Raw genomic sequence first — 16,738 nt, 5'->3', positions numbered from 1 at the left:
ATTCTGATCACAGGAATAAGAAATTCTACCTCTTTGGAAACCATCTTAATATATTGAAAACATAAAGAATAAGCCCTGCCCTATCTAAATTCTGAGGTTATTATGAGGCATAAGAATAAAAAAGAAATGCAATGAAAAACATAGAAAGGGCATTCCAAAAAGCTGAAGGGACCTTGTGCATATCCAGGCAGCAAACTATCCTCAGAGGGTGAAGGGCACAGACTCAGGTCTTATGCAAATTTTCTGTGGGAAACTTGGGTGGAATGTTAATAACATACATCAGATAATGTCACTGTCCTGCTCAAAGCCCTCCCCAAGCTTCCTACTGTGTTAAGTGTCACCCAGACTGCCTCCCTGGCCCACACTCCTACACCACCAGCCCTTTCCCAGCTCCCACCACATCCTCTTTTATGCTCTGACTCTGTCTCTGGGCTCCAGCCACCCTGGCCACCTTTCTGTTTCTAAAACCCAACCGAATCCGTTCCCACCTCAGGAGCTTTGTACTTACTAGTTCCTCTGCCTAAAATACTTTTTCCCCTTGATGTACATAAGGCTGGCTCTATCTCTTCATTTAGAAGATAAATCAAAGGACACATTTTCAAAGAGGTCTTCTCTTCCTACCCAAGTTTCTAACACGTTTTCCTATTTTATTATCTTAAAAGCTCTCATTGCTATCTGAAAGCATTTCTCATTTATTATTATCTAAGTCATTCCACAAGTCCAGGGCCCTGTGCTGTCTCAGTTATAATAGTATATATTAAGTATTTGATACATTTTTTTTGTTGAGTAAATCTATTTCCATTTTCTTACTGTCATTGTCACCACTCTGGCTGGAAAATATTCAAAGGCTCACTGTTTATAGGCTAAAGTTCAAATATTTATATTGGCATAAAGATGCTTCATAATTTGACCAGAACATTCCATTCCAAAGGTACTTCTTATTATTTATGCCCTTACCTGTCCCTAAAGTCAACACTGGAAATTCAGTTCTCCCTAGGCATATCTTGTGCTTCTCTGTCGCTGGACTTTAGCCCATCTTACTCCCTTCACCCAGAATCCGCCATACCGTCGCTTCTATAGGTCACTTCCACAAGTCAGTGACTCCAAGAACAGTACAATAATAACATTTGCTGAGTACTACTTGTGTGCCAAACACAATTAGAAGTTTTTTCCACAAATTACCTATTCTATTCTCTTAACAACCCTAGTTGATCCTATAGTTCTTATCTCAGTTATTTTAATGAGGACTCTGAAGGTGTTAGGTAACTTGCCCAAGCTCTCATAGTGGTGGGTATCTAATTTGGAGACCATCAGTAATGAGCAATAGGTTGCATCTGTGTAGTCTTTCCCTAGGCACAGTATCTTAGTGCTTATGCTATATGCTAGACTCCTTCCCTTGACCATAGAGGAGACTTGAAAATTATGTGGGGAACTTAAGAGTTATGTAGTTCAATTCCCTCACTATAGAGAGAGGCTCAGAGATACCACATAACCAGCCCAAGCACAAAGTCATAATTAGGATCCATACATACCCCCAGGCCATGATGCATGGATTTTTCCATTATACCATATTATTTTCTATGGAGCTTCCCTTTACTTTTTTCCCTTTGTCCTTTTTTATAGCACTCATGTGACTTTCTACCTTACCCCTAAGGAATAAAGATCTGTTGAATCTATCTACTGCATTCCATTCTTATCATCCCTCTCCAGTCCAGGCCACCAACATCTCTTCTTTGGAATACTGCCATTGTTTATCTTTGGAGGTAAAGAGGCAGAGCCCCCCCTCCTTTGCATTAGTTTTGTATGTTCTAATACATCCTCCATACAACCAATCATTGCAAAACATACCTCAGACCACATTACTAGGTTAAAATTTTAGGTACTTTCCACCCTCTGGTGCTGGACATCAACCCAGGACCTCATGCATGCTAAGTTCATGCTGTACCACTGGGTTACATCCCCAACCCTCTTTAGGAATTCTTTATTTTCTGTATGGCAGAAGTCAGTTTTTAAAAACCATGTAGCATTTGACTCACCTCCATCTCTAGCTTTGTTTCCTATCACCTTACTATGCATTTCTGCTTCACCTAAAATAAACCTACCACTCTCCAAACTCACCATGCCCTTTGACTCATCCTGCAATACCATTTCTTCTACCATCTACAATTATTTACCTATCATATATTTATCACTTTCATCTTCTAAATAAAGTTTATGTTTGGCCCTTCCTTGATGCGCCCCTATGTTCATGTACGTACAGTTAAAGCAGTTCTCTCATTATGCTGTGTACTCGATCCTCCCAGTAGAATGTGAATTCCATGAGAGCAAGAACCATGCCTGAACCACTTCTGTCATCCCCTGTGACTAGTGTAGAGACCAAATACCTAGATGTAAAAGATACTGGGGAAAGAAAAACATAGCTGTCTACTCCAGGGAAGCCTCCTGTCTTTGTTACTTTTCTCATTGCTGAGACAAAATATGCAATACCCAAAGTTAAAGGAGGAAAGGTTTATTTTGGCTCACAGTTTGTAGAGGTTTCAGTCCATAATTGGCTGGCTCCTAGGCAGGGTGGCATGGCACAGGGGCATTGCCGAGGAGAAACAGTTCGTGGAAGATAAAAAGCAGGTAGGCAGCAAAGCAGCAAAGTAGCAAGGAAGCAGCAAGCAACAACAGCAGCCCTCTTTCTGTCTCTTATATTCTATCCAGGCTACCTAGGAGGCAGCACTTGCACCCCTGGTGGGGCACTCATATTCCTAGGATCACATCATGCATCAACCTCAGTATCACATCCTTAATCCCACTATCACATACTCTAGGTCTAGCCACCTCCAAAATACCCCACCTATAGCCACTTGAGGTTTTAGAGAGACATCTAGATACAAGCCATAACACCTCTCATTTCTGACCCATTTCCTTGTGCTCCCCATGACAGGGATAAGAAATTAGAGATCCAGTTAGTTGATTCTTGGACCCTAGTGGGACCATGTTTACAATCAAATGAAGCTGCAAAAGTTTTGGACTTCCAATGTACTCATCAGATGATACTTCTTACCAGAGAGGTCACCAGAGAGTCCTCATACAGGGCTGACTGAAAGAAAGAGGCCTTCCATGAGGCTAGCATGCATGGCACCATTTGGCCTTATAGAGCATTTCATTAGGAAAAATCAAGCACTAGCTTGACCAATAATAAAGGACTGCCTTGTTTCTCACTTGCTGTTTTTTCTCATGAGCAAATTTGCCCGTGTAACTCACAGAGAAAAGAGATTTTAACTTTTTTTTCTGGTACCAGGAATTGAACTCAGGACCTTGTGCTTGCTAGGTGGTGCTTGTGCCACTGAGCTATATCCCCAGCCCAGAAAAGAGAATTAAAGGCTCATGCATTACTAGCCAGGTGTGGTGGCACACACCTGTAATCCCAGTACTCAGGAGGCTGAGGCAGGAGGATCATTATGAGTTTGAGACCATCCTGGACTACAAAGTGAGCTCAAGGCCAGCCTGAACTGCATAGCGAGACCCTGTCTCAAAAAGACAAAAAAAAAAAAAAAAAAAAAAAAAAAAAATTCATGCCTTGCTATAATTCCTAGCCAAAAATATCTCATGTTTCTTTAAGGTTCACTTAATATGTAAATGTAAAAGTGAGTGAGTGGATGAATGACGTAAAGAGCGTGGAAATGGAAAAGTAAAGAATAAAAGTGAGGGGTTCGGGATGTAGGTCAGTGGCAGAGTGCTTTGCTGGCATGTATAAGGTCCTGAGTTCAATCACCAGCACCATAAAATCACATAATCTTAGTAATAGTAGAAATGAAAGGAAAAGAACGCAGCAAGTACATGTTTCAGTAAGTTTAACTCTGGCTCTAGAACTGGCATAGAATTTTCATGGAAGAACTGGCACCTGAGCAGTCCCAGTCCTGGAAAACTCTAATGAGTCCTTTCTGATGGTGACGGGCTAGCCCATGCTCCCCACTTCTGAGAATGTGATCCAGCTCCTTCCCATCTATCTGTACCCGAGTACAGCAACAGGATCCAAGTTTAGTTTTTTCCCATCGCACGAATTTCCAGTGGCAACTGTAACAGCCAGTAAGGAAGGTGATATAGCATTTGTAATTGAAGATGCGTGTAATCCATGAGTCGTCGTCTTGTTCTCCCTCCTTTCTTCTGGACTCAATTCTGCTGACCCTCCTAGGCATGATTCACCCCTTTGCTGGAAGGACAAATAAAACAATAAGATCTACAAAAGTCCCTGTTAATACATCCTACCCTACCATTGCAGAGAAAATTCTATTGAAGAGAGGGAAACAAGAAAACCCACTTATAAGCAATAATACACTGGGTTTGGGGCAAAAAAAATAAATCAAAGCTCCACCTTACCTTTTTCCACTGACTTTTTGAGTGTTTTTTTTTTCCTTACAGTCATTGTACTATTTCAGGTTTAGATTTCTCATCTCAAAAATGGAAGTATCCTCCTATGCTAGCCAATTTGTAGATGCTAAAAGCATCAAAATCAATAATATGTAAAATTTTCTTTTTCATCTGTAACATGCTCCTGAAATAACCTGAGATGTTTGAGGTACAGGTAAGATCTATGAAACACATAGTCCTCAACTAACAACTGATTCAGACATGTAGGTGTCTCACCCTTTCCTTTCCAATCTTGAAACCAGCACTGCAAAATGGAATATTAAAAGTTAGTTGTTGTTGTTGTTTTCTTCACTTTTAGAGACAAATGGCTTCCTGAGGCCTAGGACACAGAGAGCTTTCCCCACCTCTCCTTAGCCCAGATGAAGCAGCAGGATATGCAGATGCTGACACCAGGAAGCCTGGATCCCAATTTCCTCTCAGAAGAAAGGGGGCAATGAAGAAGCAAGTGGGAGATCTGAATTAACTCTGCATTCCCTCCCCTCTGTCCCTCATTATTAAAAGGCCCTTGCCTAGCTGTAAAGGGCAAGATGGCGATTTGAGGCAAACAGCATCCCCCATCTCCTCAGAGCTTGCTTTGAATAAATCTTTTCCCACTTTACCCAAATATATGGCCTCCTTTAATTTGGTCAGTGGTGAGCAGATGAACTAGAGCATTTGCACCTAAATGGCCTGTGACACTTTTCGTGACCAGGAAGGAACATAAGTCCCTGCACCTGAGAGCTGTGCAACCTGGCAGTCATTTGGGAAGGACTGACTTTTTGTGGCTGGTGAACCCACGGTCAGGACTCCAGGTGAGAGGGGAGATTAGGTTGTGGCAAAGCTGGCAGGGGAAGTAGGCATGACCTGCTCATTACAAAATCCTAGGACAGACACATGTGCAGAACAGTTCCCAAAACCCTGCACGTGGACTTCTCATGTGCAGTTTTGGTTTTTTCCTTTTTGATTTTTAAGTTTATTGAAACAATTTAGATCTACATAGTAATCAGATTCATCATAGAGAATTTGTACCTGTACATGATATATCTTGATTCCTCTTTTTTCTCCATTCCCCTCCTCTCCCTTCAACCTCTTTTCCCCTTCTTATTCCATATATTCCATATATTTCCATATTTCCATTTCTTTTCCCCTTCTTATTCCATATATTCCATATATTAAGTTTTGTTTCCATTTTATCCTTCTTTTCTCATTTTTTCTTTTCCCTTCCTTTCCTCCTCCCCCATACCTAGTTCCCCTTTCCTTTTGAACAATTTCTTCCTATTTCACAATATCTATTGCACAATTTGGTTCTTATTTACACTTGCAGTTTCTCACACCAGAGAGATAATGTGATATTTACACGTTTGTCTGATTTCTTTCACTTACGAGTATGGTTTCAAAGTGCAGCCATTTAGCAATAATTATCTCAAATTTATCCTTCTTTATGGATGAATAGTACTCCATTGTATGAAAAGAAAACACATTTTCTTTATCCATTCATAAGGAATGGTTGATGGTCATTTGGGCTGTTTTCAAGATTTAGCTATTACAAACTGTGCTGTTGAACAGGGTGTGCATATATCACTGTGGTGTGATGTTTTTAACTCTTCTGGGAAAATACCTAGAAGGGGAATTGCTGGGTCAAATGGGACCTCTAATCCTAGTTTTCTGAGGAATCTCCAAACTGATTTCCACAGTGGGTACACCAGTCTGCACTCCCACCAACAGTGGAGAAGTTTCCTTTTTCCCCACAGCCCCTCCAGCATTTGTTACTGGCTGATTTTTTGATGACAGCCATTCTTTCTGGGGTGAGATGGAATCTCAGAGTTGGTTTAATTTGCATCTCTCAAATGACCAGTGATGTTGAGTATATTTTCATATATTTATTTGACATTTGTATTTCTTTATCTGAGACGTGTGTATTCTTCTCAGATGCCCATTTTTGAATTGGGTCTTTAAATTTGGGGGTTCTGCTGCTTTTCAATTCGTTATATGTTCTTCATGTGCAGTTTTGGACAGCATGGCCCAGACCTGACATTAGTCTGAGGAATGGAAAATACAAAAAGGACAGTTGCCATTGAGCCTTCCGCCACTGTGTTCGTTTTTGCATGGTCGTCCACCCTCACACTGCAGGGTGTACTTCTTTTTCTACTTTTACTTGGCCCAGATCCATGCTGCCAAGCCTGTCTCTTTTCCTATTTTTAATAAATATAAAACCTTGCTACCATTTGCACTTGTCTTGACCAAGTATTTGAAACATCTCTGCCCATTAGAAAAATGCAAATTAAAACAACACTCAGATTTCATCTTACAAGAATGATTATCATCAAGAACTCAAATAATAAATGCTGGTGAGGCTGCAGTGAAAAAGGAATCCTTCTACACTGTTGGTGGAAATGTAAACTAGTACAATCACTATGGAACTAAGTATGGGGATTCCTTAAAAAACATAAACTAGAAATGTCATTTTACCCAGCTATTCCACCTCTAGGTATCTTCCAGAAAGAGTTAAAGACATTATATTATAGTGATATGTATATATCCATGTTCATAGTAGCACAATTCATAATAACTAAATCTTGGAAGTAGTAGCCTATATGTCCATCAACAGATGAATGGATAAAGAAAACATGGCATTGATACACAATGCAGCATTACTCAGCTATAAAGAAGGATAAACTTAAATCATTTGAAGGAAAATAGACTCACCTTGAGGCTATAGCTTAAATATCACAGGGTTTCTATTACATGAAAAACTCAAATATATATAAAGAGTAAAATAAAAGACAGTTAATGTGTGGGGAGATTGCCAGAGGAGTTTTTAACTGTATTAATTAAAACACCGCAATTTTTACATCTGCATTTGTAAAATTTATAAGAAAATTTGACATTTAAATAACACTAAGATTCCATCTCATCCTGGAAAGAATAACTATTATCAAGAAATCAACCAATAACAAATGTCGGAGGAATTGTGGGGAAAAAGGAACTCTTCTCCACTGTTGGTGGGAGTGTAGACTGGTGCAACCACTGTAGAAATCAGTGTGGAGATTCCTCAAAAATCTAGGATTGGAGATCAGTCCCATTTGACCCAGCTATTCCCCTTCTGGGTATCTTCCCAGAAGAATTAAAAATATCTTACCACCGCAATATGTGTGCACCCATGATTATGGCAGCACAATTTGTAATAGCTAGATCTTGGAATTAGCCTAAATACCCATCAACCAAGGACTGGATAAAAAAGATGTGGTGTTTTTATACAATGGAGTACTGCTCAGCCATAAAGAAGGATAAACTGGAGATTTTTATAGGTAAATGGATGCAACTTGAGACCATACTCATAAGTAAAATAAACCAGATGCACATGCCTCCCTAGTATGAGAAGCTGAAAGAGTAATAATATCCAAAATGTACAATAGATATTGTAAGATGGAAGAAACTTGAAAAGGAAAGAGAAACTGGGATGGGAGCATGGAGAAAAGAAGGAAAGGAAAAGAATATATATTATATATATGATAGTTAAATAGTCTACTAATTTCACTGAAAAGAAAGTTTTGTGCTAATATTGTTTGGACAATTAAATGCTGATATTTTGTATTCTGAGTAACTAATTTAAAGATAACAGTACACAATGTATTAACCATTGTTACCCTCTTATCATCTTGTTTTGAAATTTTACTTTATTTTTTCTTTAAAATAGTAAATAAATAAATAAAATTTGACAGATTTTTTTAAAGTACATAAGCGCTAGCCTTCACTATCCAGGCGTCTCTCCCCATTCTTGGTAATATCACTTTGTATTTTTGTCAAGTAAATAAACCTCTGGGTGTGAAAAATAATTACCAGCAATACCCTAAAAAAGGCAAGAAAACACAATCCTTGTGAAAGAGAAATATATCAGTCAAGCAACAATAACACAGAATGTCTCAGAAGAGAGAACTCATAGGCAAGGATATGAAAACAGGATTATAACTATATTCCACAGTCTTATGAAAGTAGACAAAATAACTATGTTAAGGAGAAACAGAGAAGAGTTTTCAAGATCTAAACTGAATGTCTAGAAATGAAAATGCATTACCAGGGAAAATATACTTCTGGGATTAAGAGATTAAAACACAGAGAAAAAAAAAGTATAGAAATTGAAAAATGAAGAAACCAACTTGAACAGTAACTATAAGCAGTGTAATATAAAAATGACTGGAGTCCCTAAAAGAGAAGAGAGAATAAAGAAGGAATAAAAACAATTATTTGAAGAATTGACAGCTGAAATATTTTCAAATCAGATAAAAATTATAACCCACAAACCCAAGAAGCACAACCAACTCCAAGGAAAAAGTGCATATAGAAACAACAGGACACGTCATATTCTAGTTTGCTTATAACTACAGGTAAACAGAGAACTCTCAGACACACTCAGAGGAAAAAGATGTTGTACACACAGAGGAACTAAATATGATCCTTCATATCCTTTCAAGAACAATGACATCTTATTGAGAACCCCCCCAAAAAAACCTAGAAGACAATGGAGAAATAACTTTAAGAGCAAATGAAAGTTTAAAAAAAGTTAATCTGGTATTCAACATTCATTTAAAAAGTTTTTTAAAATGCTTTATCAGATATTCAAATCTGGAAAAATTAATCATAAGGTGCCCTACAAGAACTACTTCACAAAGTCATTCAGTAAAAAGGAAAGAGGAGAAATATGCATCTACATGAAAGAATGAGGTACCCTGGAAATAATACATAGAACGAAATAATATCTTCTTTATTTATAAAATCTCTTCAAAAGCTAATTGGTGTACAATCCTGGGAAGATGGCAGAGTAGTGAGCAGCAGAGATAGAGCCTCTCCAAGATTTGGTGTCCAGACACTGGAATACAGAAACATGAAGGAGAAAAGAAAGAGGAAAGCGTGTTTCCAGAACCCAGGAAGGACCTCTAGCAAAAATTGAAGCCCCGGTGGTGGGGGGGTGGGGGGAGTAAAGAGAGAGACTTGAACAAAGAAGAAGGAGGCAGCAGGTGGTGTTTTTCCCTGAGCCAGGATTCACTGTGTGGGAGGGGTGGCTCAAACTTGCAGACACATGGTGACTACTGGTGACTCAGCGGCCTCCACAGAGAAACACATCAGTGGAATGGAGCAGAGGACACAGTGCACTGCAATGGCTGGTGAGTTATTCAAGTTCAGATATCCTCCGGGAGAGGGTGATTGGCCAGTAGCCATCTTGGAGAGGGGCAGCCTGAGCTCGGGACTCAGAACAGCTGCGGGCCAGCTCCACCTGCCAGCTCCCAGTGTCAGAGTGAGGCTGTCAAGTTCAAGCTGGCAGGAGGTCAAGGAGCTGAATTTAAGCTGGCAGGAGGCACACAGATTGTACACATCTGGTTCCAACCACATAATCAGAAACCAGGTTGAACTTCAGTGGAACTAAAAGTGCAGGTTTGCTGGGATTGTTCACTATTCCCCTATAAAGTTTATAGCTGGCTTGCTGAGATTAATCAGTGCAGATCTGGACTCCCAGCGATAGCAGAGACACACCTTGAAGTGGGCCTATATTTTTCTTATTTCCTTTCTTTTCCTGTTTTTGTTTTGTTTTGCTTCTTCTTGGTTGTTTGTTCTTGTTTATATATTAGTGTGAATAAGATTTCTAGTTTTTGCTATTGTTCTGTTTTTGTTTTTATTTCTTCCTTCTCTCTATCCTTCGTATCTTCTGTACCAGTTTCCCAGGGTTTGCATGATCCTTCTTTGTCCTGCAGCCTTGCTTCTAATCTCTTCCTCTTCTTCTGGTTCTCTATTTCCTCCCAAACCCTTTTAAAAATTTTCCCCTGAGGTAAAATTGCCATATTGAGGGCTTATTTACTGTATACAGTTTTCTGGTATGTTTTAGATTTTGTTACATAACCACAAGTCTGGTTCATATGGTTAAAGGTGGCAAGTTAATAGTTACCACAGTTTGTCATTTTCTAGGCTGTGTTTGATACTATTATTATTGGGAAATGCACTAATTTAGCTAAGGTGACATAATTATTATAATCAGTTGTTCTTTAAGTGTAGCAAGACTGGGATTGCCTAAGGGTCATAAATAATACTATAGCCCAGTGCCAAAGAACCAGGGGCTAGGCCAAGTAGGCATCCACTTCTCATCCCCAATAAATAGAAAAGGTAGGGTCTTGTAACAGACTCAAAACCTAAAAGCCTCCGGAAAAGGGTGATTGGTCCTTCTGAGAAGAAACTTCTGAGAAATAGTCATTTCCTCAGGATTCTAAATACTAGCAATAAAGCTACTCACCATAAGAAATTTATAAGCATCAACCTAGAAATTAAACTAAAAAAAAAATAGAAAATGAGAAGACACTTAAACAAGATTCAACCAGAGACTTCCAGCTCACCAAAGGCAAAGCTAGGAAGCAAGGAGGTGGAACAATCAGAAAGCGATTACTCTGGACTCTCTGAAGTGGTAACAGTAGAAGTACAAAGCAAATGAATGAGGGTCTTGAAAAAATATCAAACCAGAAATAATTTCTCATATGACTACAGAGATGGTGACCATAATGAAAGACATGGTTAGTGACTCTAGAGCAGATACAGATAAAAAGAAAAAAAAGGAGTTAGGAAAATGATGGAAACAATGAATGCCTAACATAGGAAAGAAATGGAATATCCAGGAGATGAAAAACAGCACTGAAACTATACACAGTAGAATGAGACAATGTGAGGACAGCATATCAGACACAGAAGAAAAGGTTGTGATTAGCAATTAAGAAAAGAAAGATTTCTTTAAAAAGAAATAAATAATTTAAATAATTTCTTTAAAAATAGCAAGGGACCATGAAAATCAATCCAGCAGCTGCTAGATGATGCAAGGAAGGATCACATAGGATTGATCGGAGTCAATGAGAAAGCAGGATATAGCACAAATGACATAAAAAACCTATTCACAGAAGTCATGTCAGAAATCTTCCCAAGCAGGGAAAAAGAACTGGACATACAGTAAATGATGCATATAGAACTCCAGTTAGCCATGATCAAAAAAATACACCAAGGCATATAATAGTCAAGATTTCAGAAATTCAACACAAAATATTTCAGAATATTTCAAAATATTTCAACACAAAAGATTTCAGAAATTCAGCACAAGATTTCAGAAATTCAACACAAAAATAGAATATTAAAAGCTCTTAGAGAAAAGCAACAAATTGTCTATAAAGGAAAGCCCAACCAGGCATAGTGGTCATGCCAGTAATCCCAGCATTTGAGAGAGTGAAGCAGGAAGATCACCACAAATTCATGCCAGCTTGGGCTACATAATAAGTTCAGTGTCACCCTGAACTACACAGTGAGACTTTGTCTCCAAAAAAAGAAAAGGAAAGTCCATCAGAATCATGGAAGAGTTCTCAACACAAACCTTCAAGTCGAGGAGAGTTTGGAGTGAAGTATTTCAAGCCCTAAAAGAAAACAACCTCCAATCCAGATTGATACCCCACAAAACTACATTTCAAAATTGAGGGAGAAATAAAATACTTCCATGACAGAGAACATCTTAGGAAATTCATGAACACCAAACCAGCTTTCCAAAGTGTTCTGAAGGACATCTAGAGAGATAACAAGGACTACAACTCCATGATCACCAACGGAATGAATCCACCAGGCAAGCAAGCAACTAAACACAGGGAGAAAAAGGGAACCAACAACAGGAAAATAACATGACAAAGATAAGTCAATGCATATCAGTCATAACCATCAATGTTAATGGCCTCAATTCACCAGTGAAATGAAACAGACTGGCAGAATGGATCAAGAAGCAAAATCCAAAAATATGTTGCATACATTTTATTCAAAAAGAAATCCACAGACTGAATGTCAAAGGGTAGAAAATAATACACTATGCAATAGAAACCCAGAAAAAAGCAGGGGTACCTATTCTATTTTCCAAGATTGATTAAGAGAGACAAAGAAGGTCACAACATCCTTGTAAAGGGAACAATCCAATAAATATGTAACAATCATATGCAACAAATACCAGTGCACCTAACTACATAAGAAAAATATTAGCTAACATGAAAAATCAAATAAGCACTAATACAATTATAATGGGGGATCTCAAAACCCCCCTTGCACAAATAGACAGATCAGAGAGAAAATAAACAATAAAAATCAGAACTGAACCAAACTTTTGAACAAATGAATTTAGTAGATGTCTACATAGTGTTCCACCCCCAGATATCAGAATATACATTCTTCTAATCTGCACAAGGGACATTCTCCATAATAAACCCATGCTAGCTCACAGAACATGTTTAAGTAAATGTAAAGGAATTGAAATGATCCCATCTACATTATCAGACCATAGTGCAATGAAACTGGAAATTAATGGCAAAAGAAACCACAAGAATTTGATAAGCATGTGGAAATTAACTAGCACCATCTTGAACACCAATGGGTCACAGTCTAAATTAAAGAAGCAATTAGATAGTAATTACAATTAAATGATAATGCAAATACAATATACTGGAACTTATGGGATACAATTAAAGCAGTTCTAGGAGGGAGATTTATAGCAGTAACCTCCCATATCAGAAAAACAGAGTTAACTCAAATAAACAACATAATGTTAAATCTCAAGCTTCTAGAAAAAGAAGAGCAATTATAGCCCAAAGCTCATATGAGGGAGGAAATTATAAGGATAAACATAAAGCAGAACAGAAATTAATGCAATAGAGACTAAGAAAACAATATAAAGAATTAATGAATTGATGAGTTCATTCTTTGATAAAATTTACAAACCCTTAGCCAACCTTATCAAAAAAGGAAAAAAAAAATACTCAAATCCATTCAATTATGAATGAAAAGGTTGAAATCACAACAGATTCTGTAGAAATCCATAAATCATCCATACCTACTTCAAGAATCTGTATTCTAATAAGATGGAAAGCACAGAAGAAATTTGAAGATTCCAAGATACATATGAATTATCAAAACTGAATCAAGAAGATATAAAAATTCTAAATAAACCAATATGTCAGTGAAATTAGGATGTAATTAGAAATCTACCAACAAAGAAAAACCCAGGTCTGATGAATTCATGCTGAATTCTACAAGAAATTTAGAGAAGACCTAACATGATTACTTCTCAAACTTTTTAATGAAATTGAAAGGGAAGCAATACTCCCAAACTCATTCCAGGAAGCAACAATTATCCTGATACCAAAACCAGAGAAGGATCCAATCACAGAAGACAGCTACATACAGGCCAATCTTCCTAATGAACATAGATGCAAAAATCCTCAATATGACACTGGCAAACACAACGCAGCAAATCATGAAGAAGATTATACACCATGACCAAATAGGATTCATCCCAGGGATGCAGGGATAGTTCAACATATGCAAATCAATAAATATGATATACCATATTAACAAAACCAAGGACAAAAACCTTATGATCATCTCAATAGATGCAGAAAAAGTATTTGACAAAGTCCAACAGCCACTCATGATAAAAACCCTACAGAAAACTGGAATAGATGGTCTTTCTCTCAATCTGATAAAAGCCATCTATGAAATGAACAGCCAACACCATACTAAATGGACAAAAACTGAAAGCTTTCACTTTAAAATCAGGAACAAGATAAGGATATCTGCTGTCACTATAGTTCTGAAAACATTAGACAGAGCAATTAGACAAGAGAGGGAAATAAAAGGAATAAAGGTAGAAAAGAAAGAAGTTAAATTATCCTTTTTGCAGATAAATGAAACTGCATACAGAAAACCCCAAACACTCCACCAAAAGACTTCTGGGTTTAATAACCAAATTCAGTAGTATAACTGGGTGGATACAAAGTCAACACTCAAAACTCAGTAGCATTCCTGTACCCAAATAACAAATTCATTGAGAGAGAAATTAGGGAAACAACACCTTTCACAACAGCATCCAAAGGAAGAAATACCTAGGAATCAATCTAATCAAGAAAGTAAGATACTTTTATATTAAAAACTACTCTGAAAAAGGAAATCAAAGAGGCTATCAGAAAATAGAAAGATATACCTAATTCTTGGGTAGGAAGAACCAATATAGTTAAAATGGCCATACTGCCAAATTGTTATAGAGATTTAATGCACTCCCAATCAAAATTCCAATAGCATATCTCACAGAATTAGAGAAAACAATCCTAAAATTCATGTGGAACCAGAAGAGATTTAGAATAGCAAAAGCAATTCTGGGCAACAAAGAGAAAAGCAAGGGGCATCACAATTCCTAATTGGAAATTATACTACAAAGCTACTGTGATAAAAACAGCATGATATTGGCAAGAAAAAAAAAGAAAAGAAAAGAAAAGAAAAGAAAAGAAAAGAAAAGAAAAGACCTGGGGATCAATAGAACAGATTAGAAGATATAGATACAACTCCAAACATGCTCAATCAGCCACCTTATCTTTGACATAGAAGCCAAACACCTTCACTGGAAGATAGCCTCTTTAATAAATGGTGCTGGAAAAACTGGTTCTCTGCATGCCAGAGATTAAAATTAGACCTATATCTTTCACCATGCACTAAACTAAAATAAAAATGGTCAAAGATCTAAATATTAAAACAAAAACAATCTCCTGGAGCACAGAATAGGTAGAAATCTTGAAGACATAGGTGTAGGCCAAGGCTTAATGAACAAAACCCCCATCACACAAGAACTATCATAAAGAATCAACAACTGAGATCTCCTCTTATTAAAAAGCTTTTGCACAGCAAAAGAAACCACCAACAGGGTGAAGAGACAACCCAAGTGTGGAAAAAAATTTTGCCAGCTATACCTCAGACAAAGAACTAATATCTAAATTATATAAAGAACTCAAAAAATTACAAATTTAAAGACCTAATCCAAAAGTGGGCATCTGAACTTTTCAAATGAAGAAGTACAAATAGCAAATATATATATGAAAAACTGCTCAACATCACTTGTCATTTGAGACATGTAAATTAAACAATGCTGAGATTCCATCTCACTCCAGAAAGAATGGCTGTTATTAAGAAATCAACCAATAGCAAATACTGGCACCGCTGTGAGGAAAAAGGAGCCCTTCTCCACTGTTGGTGGAAATGTAGACTGGTGCAACCACTGTGTAAAACAGTGTGAAGATTCCTCAAAGATATAGGAGTACAAGTTCCAATCAACCCAGCTATTCCCCTTCTTGGTATCTTTCCCAAAGAATTAAAAGCATCATGATACAGTGATATATGTACAGCAATGTTTATAGTGGCACCGTTTGTAATAGCAAAATCTCAGAAACAGCCCAAATGCCCATCAACTGAGAATGGATAAAGAAGGCGTGTCATTGTTTTTATGCAACAGAATACTAATCTGCCACAAAGAATCATAGGCGCCGGGCGGGAGGGCACATGCCTGTAATCCCAGCACTCGGGAGGCTGAGGCAGGAGGATTATTGCGAGTTCCAGAGCAGCCTAGGCTACAAAGTGAGCTCAAGGCCAGCCTGAACTGCATAGCGAGACCCTGTCTCAAAAAAAAAAAAAAAAAAAAAAAAAAAAAAGGGATAGGCTTGTGACCTTTCTAGCCAAGTGGATGCACCTTGAGATCATACTCTTAAGTGAAATAAATTAAACATGCATGTTCAAATAGCACATGGTTTCTCTGGTGTGAGAAGTCAAAAGTGTAAATAAGGACCAAAATGTATAATGGCTATTAGGAAATGTGAAGAAAATGTTCAAATGAGAAGTGGAACAAGAGATGGGGGAGGAAGAAAAAAATAAGGGGAAAGAAAAGAAAAAATGAGAAAAGAAACAATGCTTTGTAAATAAGAAGGGAAGAGAGGTTGAAGGGAAAGGAGGAGGAGGGGAAAAAAGGAAGCAAGATATATCATGTACTGGTACAAACTCCCTATGATGAATGTGATCATTACATATAGCTAAGTTGTACCAGTAAAATAAAAAGTTTTTTTTTTTTTATAAAAAGTTTTTTAAAACCTAGAAAAAAGATAATAGGCTATGAAGAGCACAAAGAGTAACACTGAATATTGTAGTTTATAACCGCTGCAGAAGTAAAACAAGTGAGAACAACAGATCAAAGGCCACGAGCGGGGGAAATATGATTTTATAGGGTTCTTACCATATATGTGAAGTGGCACTCAATTACATGAAGGTTGGGCCTATAGTTATAGAGAGCTCTGAGTGCTTCTAACACCTCAAAAAAAAAAAAGACATTCAATAATCCAGGCACAGTGGTATGGGCCTGTAGTCCTAGCTGCTTTAGAGGTTGGGATGTGGGGGATAATTCAACTTTACAAAATCAAGATCAGCCTGAGCAACATAGCTAGTCCCTGTGTTCAAAAAAAATCATATA

At 37.6% G+C, this 16,738-nt stretch overlaps 1 protein-coding gene across 2 annotated transcripts in view; it reads right to left on the bottom strand.

The window, feature by feature from the left end:
* The window catches only part of Gdpd4 (glycerophosphodiester phosphodiesterase domain containing 4), a 92,770-nt gene that overhangs the window by 62,615 nt on the left and 13,417 nt on the right, over positions 1-16,738 (bottom strand). Inside the window, exon 2 of one of the 2 annotated variants that reach the window (XM_005379839.2) lies at positions 4,005-4,201. The exons of the other annotated variant lie outside the window; for it this stretch is intronic. Coding sequence (XP_005379896.1) covers positions 4,005-4,187 — 183 coding nt within the window. The 5' untranslated portion in view covers positions 4,188-4,201. The remainder of the gene's footprint in view (positions 1-4,004; positions 4,202-16,738) is intronic. 2 annotated transcript variants of the gene reach the window in all.

This window comes from Chinchilla lanigera, unplaced genomic scaffold, assembly GCF_000276665.1.
Source record: "Chinchilla lanigera isolate Chin_1 unplaced genomic scaffold, ChiLan1.0 scaffold00013, whole genome shotgun sequence".
Classification (NCBI taxonomy): Eukaryota; Metazoa; Chordata; class Mammalia; order Rodentia; family Chinchillidae; genus Chinchilla; species Chinchilla lanigera.
This window is presented reverse-complemented; position numbering and strand designations above follow the sequence as displayed.